Below are 20,175 nucleotides of genomic sequence, written 5' to 3' on the forward strand. Positions count from 1 at the left end.
GGAAGCCACAGCCTTGGAACAGTATTTATGAGCCTTACATCTAGTGATCTGAAGCACACAAAGTCTGCGATGCACGACAGTTTCATAACTCACTTACAAGAACAGGGACAATAGCAAAGACTTGGACACACTGCTTCTGCAACGAAGATGCCACCCCATCAGAACAGACAAACACCACGCTACAAAGTAGAGACCCAGCTGTGCATGCGTGTGCACATGCTTGCACGTGTACATGGGTGGAGGAGTGGCTGCCCTGTTCACACTAGAATGAGAGCCACTGTGGAAGAGGTTCATAAAGCAGCAGTAACAGTGGCAATAGCAATTCCACTTCTGAGAATCGACCTGAGACACAGAGGGGCTCCCTGTCCCTTCCAGGACGATGTCCACCTAGGACAGTGTGCAAACAGAGGAGCACAGGCTCGGCTGGAACATGGCTGTGGAGACAAGACCTCCCTGAGGGGCTTTGCTCCAGGATGTAGCGTGGAAGATCCTTGAATGAACTGTGCTCGGAGAAGCCGGCACAGCGTGACCCTGGGAGTGCCAGCCAATGCCCAGGCCCACGTATTCACCAAGACTCCAGCTCGCACACTGCGGGAGCGCTGTGTATGGATTCTCATGGGCTAGAACTGTGTCAGACACACAGATAACCCGGTCACTGACCCCATCCGGCACACTTGCACAAAACCTTTTCAGCCTAGACAGAGGTAAAGGAGGAAAGCAACACAGCACATTATAAAATGACTGTTTAGTAAAAGCTTTAAAAGATACATCAAGTCAGGCACTAGTGGCTCACGCCTATAATCCTAGCTACTCAGAAGACTGAGATAAGAGGATAGTGGTTCAAAGCCAGGCCAGGCAGGAAAGTGTGATGCTTAATGTCTAATTAACCACCAGTGAAACTAGTGCTGTGGCTCAAAGTGGTAGCACACTAGCTCTTGAGCAAAAAGGGCTCAGGGACAGGGGCTGGGAATGTGGTCTAGTGGTAGAGTGCTTTCCTAGCATGCAGGAAGCCCTGGGTTTGATTCCCTCAGTACCACATACACAGAAAAAGCCAAAAGTGGGCACTGTGGCTCAAGTGGTAGAGTGCTAGCCTTGAGCAAAAGAAGCCAGGGACAGTGCTCAGGTCCTGAGTTCAAGCCCCAGGACTGGCAAAAAAAAAAAAAAAAAGAGCTCAGGGACAGGACCCCTCAGAGTTCAAGCCTCATGATCAACACCACCACCACCAAAAAGCTACACCAAGATCACAATATAAACATCCACATATGCCTACCGTGAGTTGTGTTGTCTCTCTAGGGCAGCCCGGCAAAGAAGCAGTGGGTTTTCAGTTCCATTGGGGTCTTGCTATGGAGCCCAGGCCAGGCTTCTAACTCAGGGTTCTTCTCTCCTAAGCCTCACAAGTGCTGGACTGCCGGTGGTGAGACTACTGTGCCCGACTCTGGCTTTGCTTTACGGTTTTGCTCTTAGCTGGTGAGAAAACATCAGAACGTCCAGAGGAGCCCGGGACAGATGGCTGCATGGGAGACATGAGGTCTGAGGGAGCGACTGGGGCCGAGAAACATGCTCAAACCTCTCTGACGAAGACTCCAGTTAGGGAACAGTAACATTATACAAACAATCCACAGAGAAAATCTCTGCCAACTCTTCACCAAGCAAAGGATTGAAACGAATATAAAAAGGGCACCAAAAGAGTAATTAATAGGGACAGGGAGAGACCTTAAAAGTACAAATGGCCACTAGGTACATCAAGAAATGTCTAACATCTTAGCCAGACACTGGTGGCTCATTCCTGTAGTCCTAGTTACTCAGGTAGCCAGGATTTCAGGACTGTGGTCCAAGGCCAGCCTGGGCAGAAAAGTTTTGTGAGATTCAATCTCAATTAGCCATCAAGCTGAGCTTGAGGTCCAGCTATGAGAAAAAGAAAGCCAAGCACTGCATTGAAGACTTGGTACTGGCACAACATGCCCCCACACAGCGCCACCTACAGCACAAGAGGAACACTTGCACCACGCCTGACAGAGGGCTTGCATTTGACCCTTGTGGGGCAGTACCTCCCCCTTGCAGTCTGCTCTCTGCCTGGTGGGCCTTGGATTCCTCCCTGGCTTCTCATTGCTCCCATTACAGCCACCGTGTTCTCTGGGTTCTTAGTAACTTTTTGCCCAGGCTGCTCTCATACATCCTGATTTCCACTTCCCAAGTAGCTAGGATTACAGGTATGAGCCACAATATCCAGCCTTTTAAAAATATGAATCAGGACTGGGAATATGGCCTAGTGGTTGAGTGCTTGCCTCGTATACGTGAAGCCCTGGTTTCGATTCCTCAGCACCACAAATGTAGAAAAGGCCAGAAGTGGTGCTGTGGCTCAAGTGGTAGAGTGCTAGCCTTGAGCAAAAAAGTAGTTCAGAGACAGTGCTCAGGCCCTGAGTTCAAGCCCCAGGACTGGCAAAAAAAAAAAAAAAAAAATCAGATCAACACACAACCAAATCGAAATTGGCAGCCACTTAAAAATGAACTACAGTAGGACCTGGCATCCAACCAGCCTATGACAAGGCTCAGTGTCCTCAAAGATGGGACAGAAAACAAGGAGGCCCAAGCCACAAGAGGCAAAACACAGCAGCAACATGGGAGTGCTGGCACATGCACCCCCAAGTCTGAACTACTGTGGCTGTTCACATGCCCTGTGTGTCAGAAACACACACACACAGTCCCGCAGCTGCAGCCCCAGCCCTCGGTGGCACTGATGGAAAAGGCCTGTGGGAGGAGCCAAGGACATGAGCAGACTTCTGTGCAGCCCATAGAAGGGGTGAGGTGAAGGCCCGGCCCTGCCTGGTGCTGTCACAGGTGCTCTGCAATGCAGCCCCCCCCCAACAGGGACCACTGCTGAGAGCAGGGGGCAGGAGGAGCCGATTCGAGTCTGACAGCCATCCCAATCCTGCCCACAGCAACAGAGCCTTTCCCAGTCCACTTAGCCCTACTTCCCTGCTCCAGCCTGGCTCTCCTTCCCAGAAGAGGCCAGGCTGCTGGCCCGCAGCCTGCTGAGGCCGCACTTTCTGCTGTGTAAACTGCTCTGTGGCTCTGGGTGTGGACTTTCTCCCTTCAGATCTATAATTTCTCAGAAGAGGTTGAGGAATGACCTGGGGAATGCCCTCGACCTACCTTCTCTGCCTCACCTACAGTGGGCTCGAGTCCCCTGGACCCCCCGATGCTGTCCATCTTCAGACGTGATCCTTTTGTGTGTGTCCCTCCAATGCTCATATGTTCCCAGCCCCAGCCAGGATGAAAGGACAGGGCTGGAGGGGCTCCTGGGCTCCTGGCTGAGGCCCACACGGCACCCACTCAGCCCTGCAGGGAGCAGAGGCATGGTTCCACAAAGGCTGAGGGAGGCCAGGGACCCCCGGCTTCCGGCCTCACCAGGTATGACAGCCCACTAGGCCAGGGCCTGACCTGCGACCCTGTGGCCTCCGAGGGGAGCAGGGGTGGGCTGTCTGCTGGGCCACAGACCCACTGCCTTCTCACCTCTCTTCAGCCAGTCCTGGGGAAAGGCAAACATGCTGGCCACCCTGCCAGGCATTCCTAGAAGAGGCTTGGGGGAGGTGCAGCTGTCAGACAGCCGACCTCGAGGTCAATGGAAGCTGAGCCTGAGCCCTCAGCAGCCCCTTGGGCCTAGTAGCACCAATGGGGCCCACTCAGGCTGTTGGGAAACCCCAGCTGGGGAGCATGCCAGACTGACTGGCGGGGCTTTGGGGGTGAGGCGGCACCGGCAGATGGGAGGGGCGGCAGTGGGCTGACAACTGGGGCATTGGAAATGCAGTGCCAGCTTAGCCCAACATAGCCTTTTGATATGTGGAGTTCAGTGGGGGAAGATTCTCAACCCCAAGCTGCTTGTGGCCACTATACCCCTGAAAGCCACTCCAGGGGGACCTCTGCCCCCACCTCTCACCCCAGCCTGTCTGCCGGGCGCTCTGGACAGGATGAGCGCCCTGGAGGATTCCCCGCCCATCCTGGGCCCAGGTGGTGGCTCTAGGCTGACCAGGCCCCTCCCACCTTCCCTACGCAACTTGTACCCAAGGGATTTGTGGCTGCCCAGCACTAAGGGGTTAAGGGAGCCAGGAGCATGGGGCAGGGCTGGCCAGCAGGCTGTCCCAACAGTGGGGGAATCCAGAGGGCAGGAGCTGCCGGCCCAGCAGACCGCCCTCGTCCCCTGCAGCCGGCAGTCCACTGCATGAGATGGCCCTGAGGAGAGGTGAGGACGCTGGCTGTGAGGGTGGCCGCCCGTGGGGAGGCTCCTGGTGGGTGGCTGGGCACAGTGGGCTGGGCTGGCCGCAGGGGTCTCTGCTCCCTCCTCCCTGGTGGCACGGGGTTGTGGGGATGAGCATTCTCTGGATGCCCCTCAGGGCCCACACAGCAAGGGGGCTGAGCAGGGCGCTGCCTGCCAGCGTTTTCTCTCTGGGCCTGGCCCGGATGGTTAGGAGAGGGTGTGAGGGTGCCACTGGACACCTGGGACAAGCCCACCGAGTCAGGACCTGGGACCACTGCTAGCTGCCTGGTCACAGTGAAGAGCAGCGGTGGGAGGTTGGCGGAGACCTTGCGTGCGCCGCACCCAGCGCAGGTATAGGGCACTGCTAGCTGGGTCACTGGGGCCTGATGCCCAGTGAGGGCAATATGGGGTCCCCATCTGCCCGAGGCCTGTGTCCCACTCTCCACTAACCCACTGCTTATGGGGCAGGGGTTTCTGGCTCATTGTCCAGCCACCATGAGCAACAAGTAAATACACCATCCAGGTCAACTCTAGAATGTTCTGGAAATGACCAGATCTTGGCTAGCAGCTTGGTCCCCTCTATCTCCCAGGCCAACGTGGCAGCCTGGCTAGGCCTGCGTGCATACCTCTGGTGACATGGACTGCCACACAGCTTCACAAGAGGGGCCCAGGATGCCTCAGCACCAAGCCCCCAGTGTCCCCAGCAGTGCCGGTTCCATGGGGCGGGAAGACGCAGTCAGCTTCTGTGCCCTGAGCTGGGTCGTCCTGCCGGCTACTGCCCAGGATCTAATTAAGACGACCAGGGCTGTTTCCAATGAAACCAAGACTTGGGAAGATCCAATGAAACCAGGACCAGCACTGCTTTGGCGCCCCTCACCGAGCCTTCTCCCCACAGGAGCCACGGCCCTGCTGGCACTGCTGCTCTCCTGGGCGGCACTGGGTCCCCATGGCCTGGAGGGGGCAGAGCCTGGCACCCCAGAGGACCCAGAGGGCCTGCAGTGCCCGGCTGCCTGTACCTGCGGCCATGACGACTACACAGGGGAGCTCAGCGTCTTCTGCAGCGCCAGGAACCTCACCCGGCTCCCTGACGGCATCCCGGATGGCACCAAGGCCCTGTGGCTTGACGGCAACAACCTCTCTTCCATTCCCCCGGCGGCCTTCCGGAACCTCTCAGGCCTGGACTTCCTCAACTTGCAGGGCAGCCAGCTGAGCCGCGTGGAGCCCCAGGCGCTGCTGGGCCTGCACAACCTGTACCACCTGCACCTGGAGCGGAACCGGCTGCGGACCCTGGCTGCCGGAGTGTTTGCACACACGCCGGGCCTGGCCTCCCTCAGCCTTGGCAACAACCTCCTCACCCGGCTGGAAGAGGGCCTCTTCCGGGGCCTGGCCCAGCTGTGGGACCTCCACCTCGGCTGGAACAGCCTGGTGGTGCTGCCCGATGCCGTGTTCCAGGGCCTGGGCAACCTGCGTGAGCTGGTGCTGGCTGGCAACAAGCTGGCCTACCTGCAGCCGGCGCTCTTCTGCGGCCTGACCGAGCTGCGGGAGCTGGACCTGAGCAGGAACGCGCTGCGCAGCGTCAAGGCCAACATCTTCGTGCAGCTTCCCCGGCTCCAGAAGCTCTACCTGGACCGCAACCTCATTGCTGCAGTGGCGCCTGGGGCCTTCCTGGGCATGAAGGCCCTGCGCTGGCTCGACCTGTCCCATAACCGCCTCTCTGGCCTTCTGGAGGACGCTTTCCCTGGCCTGCTGGGCCTGCACGTCCTGCGCCTGGCACACAACGCCATCGCCGGCCTCCGGCCCCGCACGTTCAAGGATCTCCACTTCCTGGAGGAGCTGCGGCTCAGCCATAACCGCATCCGCCAGCTGGCGGAGAAGACGTTCGAAGGCCTGGGGCAGCTGGAAGTGCTGGCGCTCAATGATAACCAGATCCAGGAGGTGAAGGTGGGCGCGTTCCTTGGCCTTGCTAATGTGGCCGTCATGAACCTCTCGGGCAACTGTCTGCGCAGCCTCCCTGAGCAGGTGTTCCAGGGCCTGGGCCGGCTGCACAGCCTGCACCTGGAGAGCAGCTGCCTGGGCCGCGTGCGTGCGCACACCTTCGCCGGCCTCGCCGGGCTGCGCAGGCTCTTCCTCAGGGACAACAGCATCTCCAGCATCCACGAGCAGAGCCTGGCCGTGCTGCCAGAGCTCCTGGAGCTGGACCTCACGTCCAACCAGCTCACGCACCTGCCCCCTCGACTCTTCCAGGGCCTCAGCCAGTTGGAGTACCTGCTCCTCTCTCACAACCGGCTGGCCACGCTGTCTCCTGGCCTCCTGAGCCCCTTGCGGCGGGCCTTCTGGCTGGACCTCTCGCACAACCTCCTGGAGGCCCTGGCTGACGGCCTCTTCTCTCCGCTGGGGCGCCTGCACTACCTCAGCCTGAGGAACAACTCCCTGCACACATTCCTGCCACAAGCCCTTGGCCTGGAGCGCCTGTGGCTGGAGGGCAACCCCTGGGACTGCCGCTGCCCCCTCAAGGCGCTGCGAGACTTCGCCCTGCACAACCCCGGTGTCGTGCCCCGCTCTGTGCAGGCCAGGTGCGAGGGGGACGACTGCCAGCCCACGTACACCCACAACAACATCACTTGTGCCAGCCCTGCGAGCGTCTTAGGCCTGGACCTGCGGGATGTCCCTGAGGAACACTTTGCACATTGCTGACCAGGGTCCCCGCGTGGCCTGTCCCGTGGTCAGGAAGAGGCCTCGCTGTTCCCAGAAGGACGAGCTCTTCACTCACAGGAGACAGACGGCCTTGGCAGCTATGCGGCCTGGGCTCAGGCAGTGGGATTGAGCCCAGTGTAGTGGGCATGGGCACAGGGACAGTGGGAATGAGCACAGGGCAGTGGGCATGGGACAGTGGGAACAGACAGGTGCCCAGGGCTTGGCCAGAGGGTGGGGACTCTCTGGGCAAACATTAAAAGTGTACAAGACCCATGGCACGTGACAGTGAGCTATGCGATACAGGGGAGGCATCACCTGGGGTCCCCCGTCCACCTCCCTTTTTCCTCTTGGCTCTCTGCCTAAGTGTGAAGCCTGTGCCTTGGTGGTCTCAGGAGCCACTCCTCCAGTCCTGTGCACTCCATGCTTGCTGGCCCGGCACCCTTCCCCATCACTGTAGCTGTGGCACTTACCCCAAACCTCAGCTTCGTGCCCTTCTCCAGAGCCAGAGCTGGAATCAGGCAGTACTCTCACAGGCTTCCTGGCCAGGGCAAGAGGGCACAGCCATGATGGTGGGCAGGGCAGCTTCTGCCGAACACAGCTGGCTAGTATGGGTGCGGGCCACAAGTCTTGTCCAGAGGCCCGCAAGCTCCCTCTTAAGAAACAGGAGCTGGCTGCGTGTGGCTCAGAGGCAGGTTTTGGGGGAAGGGCCTGGGATGCACTTCCATCCGCAGGGCTGCCCTGGGCGCTGGCTCTGCTTCAGGTCTCTAGTGTGCCATGAGGGGCAGACACCAAGGTGTCTGACACCACAGAATCTCACTGACATGGAGACTATGGCATCCTCCCGGAGCCTCGGAGGCCTGAATGTGAAGCCTGGTGCTGCCCCAGAGCAGCAGGAAGCAAAAGCCATCTCACCCGGGACACTGGTCTGAGGGTTGCAACCACCTTGGTGTGACAGGTTTAATGGCAGGTTCCCACAGGGTTATGACACCCTGGATGGGTCACTGCTCTCTGGAATGCTCCATCAACACAGGCCTACATGGTCGCCCAGGGATCTCAGGGCTTGTGGACAGTGAGGACATTGGCTTTCAGAAGCAGCCTATCATCTTATTTGGCCAAAACCAATGCTGGTTGAAGGCCACGGGCTGGTGGCTGAGCCTGATATCATCTTAAGGTACCAACACTCGAGATGTTCTCAGCCACAGGCATCTGGCTCTGCCAAGACACCACTAAAAACACCGAACAAAGGCTGGGCTAGCTAGGAGAACTGGGCCAGCCTCTGCAGGTCCTGGGAGCCACTCCGGGGACCTCTGTCCCACAAGTTCTTAGAAGCTGCAAGCCGAGCTCTCAGCAGTACCCGGGGGACGGCCATGGGGTCTCATCAGGAGAGCAGAGTGGGTGTCCTGTCCAGAATTTTCTGGGTTATGGAGGTAAGTGCAGAAAACGCAGGGCTCTTGGGGAATTCCTGGATGAAGTCACGGCCCTCCTCCAGACTCCTGGTGAGCTCAGGGTCCAGGGGCACAGAGCCTACAAGAGAGGAGGTAGCATCTGGGCACTGCAAGCAGCCAGGAGCCCAGGCTGCTGGCGTCTTGTCGGGCAGGGTCCTGCCTCTCACGGTCACCCCTGGAACCCTCGTCATCCACACTCAGAGACGCAGTGGGCAGCCAGGGTAAGCACAGCACCTTCCCTCTCCAGAACTCAGACCCACCCACTTCAGGGGCCCAGGAGGGAGGAGTTGGGACCCCAGCAAGTGTGTCTCCATATTTACCTAAGAAAGGGACTCCAGCGAGCTGGGCCAGCTCCTCCCCGCCGCCCCTGGAGAAGATGCTGGTGCACTCCTAGGAGACAGGCCGTGAAGGGCAAGCTTGCAGACTTGTCCCCCATGTGGTGCCAGCATCCTCTGGCTTTGTGCAGTTACCAACCTGCCCTGAGGGGGGGGGGGTCACCCACCTCCTTGGAACCCCTGCTCCTCCCTGGTGCCTCCAATTGCCCAACCCAGGACACACCCACCAGGACTCACAGCACAGTGTGGGCAGGTGAAGCCGCTCATGTTCTCCACAACCCCTAGCACCTGCAGCCCTGTCTTCCTGCAGAAGGTCAGCTCGCGCCTCACATCCCCCACAGACACAGCCTGGAGAGGGAGAGGCCAGACAGGCCAGGTTGCAGCAAACTTAGCTAAGTAAGGAGTCATAGGCTGAGAGGACCACTGGGACAGCCCAACAAACAGGCTGCACATGCAAGGGGCCTACCTGAGGTGTGGTGATCACCAGGGCGCCCAGCGACCCGCAAGGGCGCAGGGCCTCCACCGCAGCCATGTGCTCGTCAGAGGTCCCGGGCGGTGTGTCCACAACCAGGTAGTCCAGCTCCCCCCAGGCCACATCGGACACAAACTGCTTTATCAGGGCTGTGGAGATCCAGGATATGGGCTGCTCATGAGGAAGGGGCTGGGGAAGGCAGGACCTCATCTCATGCAGTGAGTGGGGTAGCAGGAGGCAGCACCTGTCCTCCTCCCAAGCAGTCCCTGCTCCCCAGTGCTCAGCATCCCCACCCTGTGGGGACTGGTAATTCATTCCCACCAACACCCAGGCCAGGAGGGAACCTTGGCATTCCTAGCAGCACCTGCTGCCCAAGTTCCAGGAAAACGCACTGCAGGGAATACTGGAGCGCTCAGCAGCCCATTAGGAGCAATTGCCTCCTGTACTTGCTGGCCCCCACCTCTGCTCTGTACAGGTCTGCTGAGTGGAGCCCTCCCCTCATAACCAAGAGACAGATGCTGGGGCCAGTGGCTTCACAAGGGTGCCAACCAGAGCCATCCACTGGGTTCTCAGTCTTGGTCACCCCAGAGAGCCTGATAGGTGGATGAGGTGATGCTGACTGCAGCTCCTCCTGAGCACAGGAGCACAGCCTGATTGGCAGCTCAGTGTTTGTGGGAGAAGGTGGTTTTCCAAGGCTAGGGCTAGGCTCTGCCAGATGCAGTAGCCAGGAGACAGGGAGGACAGCACAGGGTCCCCTTGGAGGTACCAGAGGAGCCACCAGCTCCTGCTCCCGAACAGGGTCATTACCGTTCTTCTTGGGGCCTCGCCACACTACAGCCTCATCCGGCTTCTCCAGCAAGAAGCCCACAGACATGAGGGAGATGCTTTGCTCCTGATCCACAAACACAGGCACCCAGCCACCATCACACTGGTGCACGGCCCGGCCCTGGGCCTGGAGCATTCGTGGGATGCTAGGGCCACACAGGTCCACGTCGAGGATCCCCACCTGTGAGGCGGATAGGGCTCAGACACCCGGGGGTGGAGAGAAGCCTGCGGGGAAGGGGGGGGGGTGGGGTCTAGGCAGCAGCAGTGGCTCTGGAAAAGACCCCAAGTGGCAGGCGGGAGAGATGGCCATCACTCAACCTTGGGTGCTGAAAGAGCCACAAGACTTAGTGCTGCGCAGGGGCCTCACCTTTTTGCCCCTGTGGCGTAGCGCCAGGGCTAGCTCGGTGGCGATGGTACTTTTCCCGACGCCCCCTTTTCCTGAGAGGACGAGGATGATGTGCCGAACACCTGCCAGGTTCCCCAGCTCTGGTGAGAAACAGGAGGTGCGAGGCTGGAGGTGGCTGCGCACAACCCTGGCCCTCCTCCGATCTGAACTACGGAGACCCTATGGCGAAGACCGGAGCGGAGCAGAAGCACCCGAGTCGCACGCGAGGGCCGGTGAGAGCGCGGAGGCGACAGCCAAGTCCTCGACCTGCCCCTCCGCAGGGGAGCTAACGGGATGCTTGTCCGGTTACGAGGCGGCGTGCGGACGGTGACTCCTCACAGCTGAGCGGAGCTCGTGGAGAGGTGGCCGGCTCGGCGACCCCGCAGCCGCCGCCCTCACCGGTGCGGCCCGGACGCGCCCCCGACCTCCAGGAGACTAGGGCGGCGCCGGGACGCGTACGCCGCAGCCCATACCCGCTCCGCGACTCGTATCTCTCCCGAGTCAGTACGGCTTCCCCAAGCCCACAAAGACACCCCAGGAGCCGCGAGCTCACCAGCGGACGCCTCCATGCCGCCGCACACAGCGCTCAGCGGCTTCCAGTCCGAATGCAGAGTCGTTAGGCCAATGGGCGGAACAAGCCCGCCTCCTTTCCCTTTTGATAGGTGCAGGCCATCCCCTCAGCCAATTAGGTCCTCCGGGAGTTCCCGTGCCCTCAGGTTCCGGCGCAGATGACGCAAAGGAGTTGGACTCACTTCCGCATCCCCGTCCAATAGACGTGCGAGGCTCGCTCCGCCCCCTTCGAGCAACGACCAATTGAAGAGGAGTGTTCAGGATTGGCGGGACTTGCAACCTCTGGACAAGCCTCGATTTCAAAGACCCGCCCGGTGCGGAGCGCCGGCTGGGCGCTCCCGCCTCCTAGCCAATGAGGCGCGGGGGGCGGGGATTGTTTACGTCCAGGCCGGAGCGGAAAGTGGGTCACGGCCGGCGGAGCGCGGCGGCGGCAGGTGAGCGGCGTCCGGCCCGGCCCCGGCCCCGGCCCCGGCCCCGGCGCGTTGACCTTGCGGGCGGGCGGGCGGGCCCGCCGTCCTTTGTTTTTCTGGGCGGGTGCGCGGGAAGCCGGGCGGGCGCCGTGGGATCCATCATTGCCGGCAGCATCACCCGGAGCTGAGGTCCGCGAGCCCGGGGCGTGGGAAGCCCCTGCGGCCCTGCGGGCCGCGCCCCGGGGGCCGCCGCCGCTCGCCTGTTCAGCGCCCAAGGCGGGCCCCGGAGACCCTGTGGGTTCCGTGACGACAGAGCGGGCCCGAGCGCTCTTCCCCTCCGCGGGTGCCCGGGGCCAGGTGGGGCCGGGCGCGGGCGGCCTGGGCTGGAAGTGGGGCCTGGAAGGGGCGCGGAGGACGGGCTGCCCACGCGGGGAGCAGAGGAGCCATTAGAGCCTTCGGTCTGAGCCGGAGAACAATGGCGAGCCACGCAGATTTGAAGAGGGTTGGGCGGCGGCGCGGTTGGTTCGACCCGAGGCGGCGGCCCGCCTCCCCCTCCCCCCGCCAGCCGGCCCGCAGCCTCACGTGTGGCGGGAAGGTGTGGCGGGTGGGTGATTGCTCTGTGTCTGGCATGAGGAAGTGGAGGTCGATGATGCCATTCGTCCATATGGGCAGCGGAGGAGGAGCAAGTCAGGTGTGGGGTGCCTGAGGGGAGCGTGGCGCCCAGTGTAAGCCGGTGATGGCTGGGAGGCGTCCACAGTCATGGGCATCTGGGTATTGATTCACACCGTCTACCTGGGTTTGATCCAGGTGCTCAGATACTGGAGCCAGGTATGGGTATCTGAAGAGTTCCTTGGCCAGGTATGGAGGCCATGGAACTTCTTGGGGGGTGGGTCCGCATCGGCAAAGCGTCAGGGGCAGGGCACCGGAACTGGGGAGGCGTGAAGGTACGGCAGCTTGTCTTCCAGCTCAGGACTTTTCTTCCAGGTCCTCTTCACCATGGCCAGACGTCCCCGGAGCAGCCGGGCTTGGCGTTTTGTCCTGAGCGCAGCCCGTCGAGATGCTGATGCCCGAGCTGTGGCTCTAACAGGCACCACTAACTGGGGCTATGACTCTGATGGCCAGGTAGGCTGGTCTCAGGGCAGGGAGCCAGGGAATGGGGCTGCCTCCTGTTTACGCCATGCTCCTCAAGGTTTCTTTGGTTTGGTAAAGGACAGTCAGGGCCCATAGAAGGGAGGAACAGGACAGGCCCTTCTACCCAGCCTGTCCTGTGACAAGTACAGTATGGAGAGGCCACTGCTGGTCACGTGTGTCACAGATTCTCTGTCATTCAGTTTCCTGAGGTCCTACTGTTTGCTTGGTCAGTGCCCGTGGAGATGCTTGTTCCACCGCAAGGTGTTGTTCACTTCACGTTCAATACACATGTGTAAGAACTTGTGATTCCTGAAGATCAAATTCCCACCCCCAGCTCCCTGAGCTGAGGAGGGCCCAGGTGCAGAGGCGGCTGGGGAGCGTGCAGGTTCTATGCTGATCTCTGCAGTGGGGCTGTGGGCCAGGCCGTATGTGCTATCAGGACACTGCTTCTCCATTGGCTTCCTGAGGGGTCTCAGGCTGAGTTTGGCTTGGCCTCAGTTGTGTCTTCTCTCAACCTCCCTGTGCTGCACTCTAGCCTGGTCAGGTGTCAAGGTAGAAGTAGACTCTCAGAGAGCTTTGTGGGACCACCAGGCCAGAGGAGAAAACTGGAAGCCATGGGTTTACTGACCTGGTGGGCAGCGTCCCAGGCCCTCCCTGGATCCTCGAGCTGGAGAGGCTGGCCTGCATTCTTGTCATGCCCGTGGCATTCTTGTCCTGACCACCTGGCCTAGAGCAGCCTGTTTGCCTGTGCCCTCCCTCACAGGCTCATGGCTGTGCGATGTGGTGTGTCAGGGCTGGGTAGTGACACACACATGCTGGTTGCACGCTGTCACCTAATAGGCCTGCAGTACCCTGTGTGGATAGGTGGTGAAGGTCCTCTGTGGTACACTGTGTGGGCAGGTGCTGAGGGTCCCCTGTAGTACACTGTGTGGACAGGTGGTAAGGGTCTCCTGTGGTACAGTGTGGGCAGGTGGTTAAGGTCTCCTGCAGTACACTGTGTGGGCAGGTGGTGCGGGATCACTCTGTGGTACACTGTGTGGGCAGGAGGTGAGGGTCCCCTGTGATACACTGAGTGGGCAGGTGGTGAGTGTCCCTCTCCAGGTACATTCTGTGGGCAGGTGGTGAGGGTCTCCTGCGGTAATACACTGTGTGGACAGGTGGTGAAGGTCCCCTGTTGTACGCTGTGTGGACAGGTGATGAAGGCCTCCTGCGGTACACTGTGTGGGCAGGTGGTGAGGGTCTCCTGCGGTACACTGTGTGGACAGGTGGTAAATGTCCCATGCTGTAGGTACACTGTGTGGGCAGGTAGTGAGGGTCCCCTGTGGTACACTGTGTGGGCAGGTGGTGAGGGGGTTCCCTGAGGTACACTGTGTGGGCAGGCAGTGAGGGTCCCCTGTGGCACACTGTGTGGGCAGGTGGTGAGGGGGTTCCCTGCGGTACACTGTGTGGGTAGGTTATGAGTGGTCTCCTGCAGTACACTGTGTGGGCAGGTGCTGAGGGCTCATCTGGCCAGTTAGGCTGAACAATATACAGTTTTCCTTCTGTCCCTGAACTCAGGACCAGGAACAAGGCCAGTCTACCTCCACTGACTTCTATGCAGTCATGGCAGTCTTTCAGGCCATCCTGATGGGGGCAGGACAGCTGTTCCAGTAGGCTCCTGAGCACATGTTCACTTCAGGCTGTCTTGGGGGACAGGCCCACCCTGGGCAGCAGACAGGAGACACAGACCCCCTCCATATGTCCTGATGTCAGCACCCTACTCACCTCCTTCCCCTATGGCCCCCCACCTGGGCCCCTCCCAAAGGGGCTTACAGGCTAGAGGGAGGGGCAGAGAGCAGAACAGAGAGCCTCAGACAAGTGATGAGATTGAGGAAGTGCACCTTGCAGCCCTCAGCACCTCCACCCAGGAAGGGTGCAGGGAACAACACGGCACCACCACAGGGAGCCCGGGTGGCTGGACATGGCCAGGGCTGGGGAGGTGTGGACGGGGCCTGGGTAGACATGGCTGGGGTCAGGGAGTGGGTGGATATGGCCAGGAAATGGATGGACATGGATGGGGGGGGGGGAGTGGACACCGATTATGCTCCCAAGCAGCAGAGGTAGCAGGGTCTGCTGAGGTCAAAGGTCTTTAGGTCATTTTATAGAGGCAGAGGCTGCTGAGGCTGATTACATCTTCCTGGGCAGGCTGGTCCAGGCACCAGAGCCAAAGTCTTGTGTGGTGGAGCCCCTCTCCGTGCAGAGCCAGCTGGGGTGCACACCAGGGTCTTTGTTAGGGCCACACCAGCCCTGGCTGGCAGAGCTGGGGCTGTAGTTGACCTGAGATCCCAGAGCTGCTTGAAAAGGCTGGAGGACAGAGCCGATGGCCCTACTGCGGCTGTGCATGGGTCTTCAGGGCCTAATGGTTGCAGAGAGTTGGGACTCCAGGATGTCTGGCAGGCCTGAGGCAGTACAGCCTGTGTGGGTGGAGGAAGGGGCAGCTGGCAGCTGGGCACAGCTTGCCTTTCCCTCCAGCACAGCGACTCAGATTCTGACCCCGAGTGCTCGTCCCTGCCGACGTCCATCCCCAGTGCCGTACCCGTGACGGGCGAATCCTTCTGTGACTGCCAGGGCCAGAGCGAGCCGGCCTTCTGCAGCAGCCTGCACCCGACTCACCGCAGCAAGGACTGCCGCTGCGGGGAGGAGGACGAGCGTGAGCAGCCTGAGGGGGGCAGGGAGGGCCTAGGGGCGCCCACATGCGCGGCTCTCAGCCTGGACCTCTCCTTGCCCTGCAGATTTCGACTGGGTCTGGGATGACCTGAGCAAGTCCTCGGCCACTGTGCTGAGCTGTGACAAGCGCCAGGTCAGCTTCCACGTGGAGTACAGCTGTGGCACTGCTGCCATCCGTGGCACCAAGGAGTTGGGGGAGGGCCAGCACTTCTGGGAGATCAAGATGACCTCGCCCGTCTATGGCACTGACATGGTAAGTGGCCCCGGCTGAGGGTGGCTGTGCAGAGGCCTGGCCGAGGCCCCTCTGCCAGCCCCCCTGTTCCCAGATGGTGGGCATCGGGACATCGGATGTGGACCTGGACAAATACCACCACACTTTCTGCAGCCTGCTGGGCAGGGACGAGGACAGCTGGGGCCTCTCATACACTGGTACGTATGGCTGGGGTGTGGGCGGGCACCAGGCACCTCCTGGGCTCACCTCCCCCTGCCTGGGTATCCCTAGGGCTGCTCCACCACAAGGGTGACAAGACAAGCTTCTCCTCGCGCTTTGGCCAGGGCTCCATCATCGGTGTGCACCTGGACACCTGGCACGGGACGCTGACCTTCTTCAAGAACAGGAAGCGCATAGGTAACAGCGCCGCAGGACACCCCAAAGAAAGGGGGCCTGCTGGGCAAGCCACAGGGGGGAGCCAAGGCCAGGGTCTTTGGGCAGGGCTGGAATCACCAGACCAGCACTGACTTGGGTGTCCTGGCTCATGGTGCACACTGCTCCCCTTGGGCAGCCTTGGGAGGGCTGAGGCCCTCCTCGAGTCCTCAGCCCAACTCAGGCTGTGCCTCCCTTCCAGGCGTGGCGGCCACCCAGCTGCAGAACAAGCGGTTTTACCCAATGGTGTGCTCCACGGCGGCCAAGAGCAGCATGAAGGTGATTCGGTCTTGTGCCAGCACCACCTCCTTGCAGTACCTCTGCTGCTACCGCCTGCGCCAGCTGCGGCCGGACTCGGGTGACACGCTGGAGGGCCTGCCCCTGCCCCCCGGCCTCAAGCAGGTGCTGCACAACAAGCTGGGCTGGGTCCTGAGCATGAACTGCAGCCACCGCCAGCCCCCCGCGCCCGTGCCCAGCGCTGACGCACCCAGCCCCCATCCCGACACCAGGCCCTGCCAGAGGAAGCGCTGCCGACGGACCTGACCTTCTCCTGGGGCACCCCCCCCCGGGGGGGCATGGATGCCCATTCTGGCCTCCAGGCCTGTCTAGGGCAGTAGGAAATGGAGGAGCTGGCTGAGGTCTGCTGGGGTTGTCCCCATGTGGCCTGAGGTCAGGACAGTTCTTTCTCCAGGACCTCCAGGGACACACTGCCAGGGTCCCAGGCCAACTTGCTGCCTTGGCCTTGGAGCCCCCCTCTGCCTGGGGCTGCTGCAGGGCCTGGCCTGTGAGCCAAGGAGGCGGGCAGCCCAGGGAAGGGTCCATGGATCTTGGTCGGCTCTTCCTGCCTCACAGGCTCCCCTGCCCTTTGGGCCTTGGTTTCTCTGACTTGCCCTGCATGTTGCCCGCTGTCTTCAGCGGAGGTTCCCAACAATTGCAGCAGACATGGGGCTGACGTCTCCTGCTGTAAGATTAAAGAGCCCCGCCCAGGCCTGGCGGCCCAGCTCCCGTGCTTTTCCTCTGGGGTCCAGCCTGGGAGGGGCAGGCAGTTCTCCCTCGAGATTCCCTCTTGCTGCTCCCCATGCACGTCGCCCCAGGCCTCTGAGGGGCTGCATTTTAGGGTACTGTTCTGAATCCTCTGACTTCCCACCTGGGCCTGCAGCCCTTCACCAAGCTCCCACAGCAGGGCCCCTGACTGGCTGCTGCCCTCAAGGGGCGCCACCCCTTACCTCTTCAGCTCCTACCTGACAACCAGGGGCTGAGTTCACCCCAGTCTTTACTGTAAAGGTGTGCTTAACCCCCTTGCCAGCCTGTCAGGGTCCAGTCTTGCTGGCCTATCCCAGAGGCGTGTGTGTGTGTGTGTGTGTGTGTGTGTGTGTGTATGTATTCTGTCTTGCTCACGGGCCACAAGAATCCTGCAGGCATGGTCAAGACCCCAGGTCCAGCAGGAGGTCAGGGTTGGTGGTGCTCAGGAAGAGGCAGATACGGCGGGAGAGGTCGGGGCCCACCCTGCGGGGTCGCCCACCTTGGGCATTCACAGGGAGGTCAGCCAAGAGGCCCAGGCGCTCCTGTTCCGAGCTGCAGGCAGTGAGGGCCTAGGGCAGGTGCAGAAATGAGCAGGGAAGGCCTTGGAGACGGGTCCACACTTGGGAGGACAGGCAGGCTGGGGGGACTCACCTCCTGCAGCAGGCGCGGGGAGGGGAAGGCAGTGACGATGGCCTCAGCTACAGCTGGGCTGACGCGATTAAATTGTCTAATTTGCCTCCACCACACTCCCTGGAGTCCTGAGCCATCTCTGGTCACTCGCTGGCCAGAGGCCCAGCGCCCTGCTGTGCAGAAGGCAAAGGCCTGGGTGTCTCGGTACTGCCTGAGACAGGAGGGGAACCAAGAGGATTTAGAGCCTGCTTACCTGCAGTGGGCTCAGCAGAGCCCCACCCCTCACAGCAGCCCCTTCCTTCCTTACTTGCTTGGGCGCTGGGCCAGGGCCTTAGTGAGCGCACACACATGCTGACTCAGCTCCTGCCACGAGGCCACCAGCAGCACGTCCATGTCTGCCAAGAGTTGGAGGAGCACGAGGGCCTGGGGAGGGTGAGAGTGAGCAGGGCTGGAGGAAACCTGCGCAGCCCTCCTTTATTTTTTGGCCAGTCTTGGGGCTTGGACTTGGGGCCTGAGCACTGTTTGCTGGCTTCTTTTTGCTCAAGGCTAGCACTCTACCATTTGAGCTACAGTGCCACTTCTGGCCTCTTCTGTTTATGTGGTGCTGAGGAATCAAACCCAGGGCTTCATGCATTCTAGGCGAGCAGTCTACCCCTAAGCCACATTCCCAGCCCCACGCCACGGAGCCCTCTTCCAGGCCAGTGGTCGGAGCCAATCAGCTCAGGCTGGCACTCACCTCTTCCACCTCTGGCCAGCCAATGGCTGCCTCCTGCTGGGCCACTGATGGATTCTCCAGCTGCTGTTGGGCACTGGGACGTGGAGACCTGAGCAAAAGTGATCTTCCAGATCCCCACATCCCCTTTGCTACCCACTCCCAAAGCCTGGGTGGTAGGGTGGCTGGATACTGTACTAAAGCCCCTCCGCCTGCCCAGCTTGGGCACACAGCCCTTTGGTGGACTTCCATGGCTGCCTGTGTTGTGGCGTATGCAGGGTGGTGGACTTGGCTGTGCAGCCCCTAGGAGGAGTCCTGTTTTCCCTGCTGGCCCTGTGGGGTTAGGGTCATTGATACCAGAGGTAGGCATCCAGGCCGATGACAGCCAGGTGGGGGCAGCTGGGGTTCTCAGGGGAAATCCAGGGCACGGAGGAAGGTAGGCCTGAGACCTGTAGGCAAGAGCATGGGTGTCGGCCATGGGGGCTGCAGCTGCAAGCCATAGACTTCCCCACCCATCTGCAGGAAGATGACTGGAGGGAAGTTGGCAGGTCTTCCCTCTGCCTAGCCAGCTCTGCAGAAAACAACTCTGTGCCTCACTCCCCCAACCCCTGCCCACTAGGCCAAGGAGGTTTTAGAGTGCCTAACAGCCTCAGTTCTGGAACTAGTTCCTAGACTATTGCTGTGCCTGAACCTGACCCTTTTCTGGTTCCTAAGTAGATGTTCAACAAATGCTGGCCCTCAGATCCAGGGGGCTCACAAAGGGTTGAATTAACTCATGCTGTTTCTGCACTGGTCAAGGCTACTGAGTAGCCAAAAAAGGCCTCCCCCAGGTCCTGGCCTTCAGTGGCTCTGCCTAGATAATTCCAGCCCAAGCCCCAGACCTCTCTCAGGGGTTCACCTCCTGACTCCCAGCTTCCCAATGACCTAGGATGCACTCTGTGCCTGAGCGAGCACCCAGCAGGCTTCCTCATTTCACCCTCAGTACCTCTGGGGTTTTTGACCCCAGGTGCTTGGGCCAGTCCCTGGGAACTCAGTCCCACAGTGCAAGGGAAAGATGTATTCTCTCCACTACCTGGGTCAACTGGGCAACGCCCAGCAGAAACTCCTGGGGCTCCAGCAGCAGCAGCAGTAGTTCCTGCCCATCTTCAGTTGGCACCTCAGAAGGCACCTGTGGGAACATTAGAGGCACTGTCGACCCCTGGGCTCACGTGCAGGGCCTCGGCCCATGCTGCCTAGCTGACACCAGGCCCTGGGGCACCTCCACAGCCAAGCCCAGGCCCCTCCAGGACCTCTCTACAGCGTGCACAGCCGCCTGGGCACTCTCCCATGCTGGGCCTGTGGCTTCGGTACAATCTCGGTTTATCCCTCCGTGCGGCTGGACAAGGGCAGCATTTCATCTCCAGCCAGCAGTGAGACCTGGGGCCGAGGCCGGCCCTGGGCGGGATGCAGAGAGACACTCACGGCACTGGGGTCGGGGGACCCTCGGCTCCACTGCAGGCTGCGGGCCAGGCGCTGCGGCTCGATGCGGCATTCGCAGCCCAGCGCACCCAAGGCCTCCATCAGGATGTCGGCGCCAGCGTCTTCCAGGACCGCTGGACGCGGGGACAGCTCGGTCACCCCTTTCCTTCCCCGCAAGGGCCAGGACCAGTTGCAGGTGCCCCCGCTCCCTCCCGGGCCGCCCCAGGCCCCACCCGCACCGCGCCCGCACCTGGGTCCACGCACACCACCAGGCTCCTAAGGACTCGTTCGGGACGTGGAGCCCGGGCCGCGGCCCCGCGCTCCCCGGCCGCGGCCCCGCGCTCCCCGGCCGCGGGCACTGCGCCCTCCGTGTCAGAGTCCGAGACCTCCCAGGTGGGGGCACGCCGCGGGCCTGGCCCTCCGCCCCGCCCCCGGCCCCGGCGCGAGCCCGCGACCCCCGGGGGCCGCACTTCCGCCATGG

General features: G+C 61.1%; 4 protein-coding genes across 13 annotated transcripts; 2 read left to right on the forward strand and 2 right to left on the reverse strand.

The window, feature by feature from the left end:
- Nucleotides 1-201: 201 nt before the first annotated feature.
- Eme2 (essential meiotic structure-specific endonuclease subunit 2) lies at nucleotides 202-20,173 on the reverse strand. Of its 3 annotated transcripts, XM_048332023.1 has the most exons (9): nucleotides 19,945-20,173; nucleotides 19,698-19,828; nucleotides 19,309-19,404; nucleotides 18,594-18,685; nucleotides 18,261-18,348; nucleotides 17,832-17,947; nucleotides 17,546-17,735; nucleotides 17,247-17,463; nucleotides 202-219 (listed from the first exon to the last, which is right to left on the reverse strand). In XM_048332023.1, the coding sequence occupies exons 1-8, from the start codon at nucleotides 20,171-20,173 to the stop codon at nucleotides 17,296-17,298; spliced, it is 1,110 nt and encodes a 369-aa protein (XP_048187980.1). In that variant the 3' UTR covers nucleotides 202-219; nucleotides 17,247-17,295. The 3 variants fall into 3 exon arrangements, with proteins under 3 accessions (XP_048187980.1, XP_048187982.1, XP_048187981.1); XM_048332025.1 differs by lacking the exon at nucleotides 202-219 and having other exon boundaries at nucleotides 16,831-17,463; XM_048332024.1 differs by lacking the exons at nucleotides 202-219; nucleotides 19,309-19,404; nucleotides 19,698-19,828; nucleotides 19,945-20,173 and having other exon boundaries at nucleotides 16,831-17,463; nucleotides 17,832-17,919; nucleotides 18,261-18,922.
- Nucleotides 4,073-7,348, forward strand: LOC125340404 (insulin-like growth factor-binding protein complex acid labile subunit). The gene has a single exon (XM_048332013.1). It carries the CDS (start codon nucleotides 4,892-4,894, stop codon nucleotides 6,947-6,949), a length of 2,058 nt encoding a protein of 685 aa, XP_048187970.1. The 5' UTR covers nucleotides 4,073-4,891; the 3' UTR covers nucleotides 6,950-7,348.
- LOC125340411 (cytosolic Fe-S cluster assembly factor NUBP2) lies at nucleotides 8,179-11,063 on the reverse strand. 2 transcript variants are annotated; one of them, XM_048332029.1, is made up of 7 exons: nucleotides 10,965-11,063; nucleotides 10,394-10,512; nucleotides 10,009-10,207; nucleotides 9,196-9,350; nucleotides 8,967-9,077; nucleotides 8,715-8,784; nucleotides 8,179-8,473 (listed from the first exon to the last, which is right to left on the reverse strand). In XM_048332029.1, the coding sequence occupies exons 1-7, from the start codon at nucleotides 10,978-10,980 to the stop codon at nucleotides 8,328-8,330; spliced, it is 816 nt and encodes a 271-aa protein (XP_048187986.1). In that variant the 5' UTR covers nucleotides 10,981-11,063; the 3' UTR covers nucleotides 8,179-8,327. The 2 variants fall into 2 exon arrangements, with proteins under 2 accessions (XP_048187986.1, XP_048187987.1); XM_048332030.1 differs by lacking the exon at nucleotides 10,965-11,063 and having other exon boundaries at nucleotides 10,009-10,251; nucleotides 10,394-10,488.
- On the forward strand, nucleotides 11,363-16,822 carry LOC125340406 (SPRY domain-containing SOCS box protein 3). Of its 7 annotated transcripts, none has more exons than XM_048332020.1 (8): nucleotides 11,380-11,415; nucleotides 12,199-12,249; nucleotides 12,376-12,513; nucleotides 15,034-15,211; nucleotides 15,294-15,481; nucleotides 15,555-15,657; nucleotides 15,731-15,856; nucleotides 16,074-16,822. In XM_048332020.1, the coding sequence occupies exons 3-8, from the start codon at nucleotides 12,388-12,390 to the stop codon at nucleotides 16,412-16,414; spliced, it is 1,062 nt and encodes a 353-aa protein (XP_048187977.1). In that variant the 5' UTR covers nucleotides 11,380-11,415; nucleotides 12,199-12,249; nucleotides 12,376-12,387; the 3' UTR covers nucleotides 16,415-16,822. The 7 variants fall into 7 exon arrangements, with proteins under 7 accessions (XP_048187974.1, XP_048187977.1, XP_048187978.1 ...); XM_048332019.1 differs by lacking the exon at nucleotides 11,380-11,415 and adding an exon at nucleotides 11,600-11,748; XM_048332017.1 differs by lacking the exon at nucleotides 12,199-12,249 and having other exon boundaries at nucleotides 11,363-11,415.
- Nucleotides 20,174-20,175: the final 2 nt, after the last annotated feature.

The sequence above is a fragment of the Perognathus longimembris genome, chromosome 23 (assembly GCF_023159225.1).
Source record: "Perognathus longimembris pacificus isolate PPM17 chromosome 23, ASM2315922v1, whole genome shotgun sequence".
Taxonomy (NCBI): domain Eukaryota; kingdom Metazoa; phylum Chordata; class Mammalia; order Rodentia; family Heteromyidae; genus Perognathus; species Perognathus longimembris.

Coding starts and splice junctions, on each gene's coding strand:
- Eme2 (XM_048332023.1), bottom strand. CDS start 20,173: ATGGCGGAAGTGCGGCCCCCGGGGGTCGCGGGCTCGCGCCGGGGCCGG. Junction 18,686..19,308: donor GCGTTGCCCAGTTGACCCAG/GTAGTGGAGAGA, acceptor TCTTGCCTACAG/GTCTCAGGCCTACCTTCCTC. Junction 17,948..18,260: donor GCTGGCCAGAGGTGGAAGAG/GTGAGTGCCAGC, acceptor CACCCTCCCCAG/GCCCTCGTGCTCCTCCAACT.
- LOC125340411 (XM_048332029.1), bottom strand. Junction 10,208..10,393: donor TACGCCACAGGGGCAAAAAG/GTGAGGCCCCTG, acceptor TCCGCCTCACAG/GTGGGGATCCTCGACGTGGA. Junction 9,078..9,195: donor TGGTGATCACCACACCTCAG/GTAGGCCCCTTG, acceptor CTCCCTCTCCAG/GCTGTGTCTGTGGGGGATGT.
- LOC125340404 (XM_048332013.1), top strand. CDS start 4,892: ATGGACTGCCACACAGCTTCACAAGAGGGGCCCAGGATGCCTCAGCAC.
- LOC125340406 (XM_048332015.1), top strand. CDS start 12,151: ATGGGCATCTGGGTATTGATTCACACCGTCTACCTGGGTTTGATCCAG. Junction 12,250..12,375: donor CTGAAGAGTTCCTTGGCCAG/GTATGGAGGCCA, acceptor CTTTTCTTCCAG/GTCCTCTTCACCATGGCCAG. Junction 15,482..15,554: donor CCGTCTATGGCACTGACATG/GTAAGTGGCCCC, acceptor CCCTGTTCCCAG/ATGGTGGGCATCGGGACATC.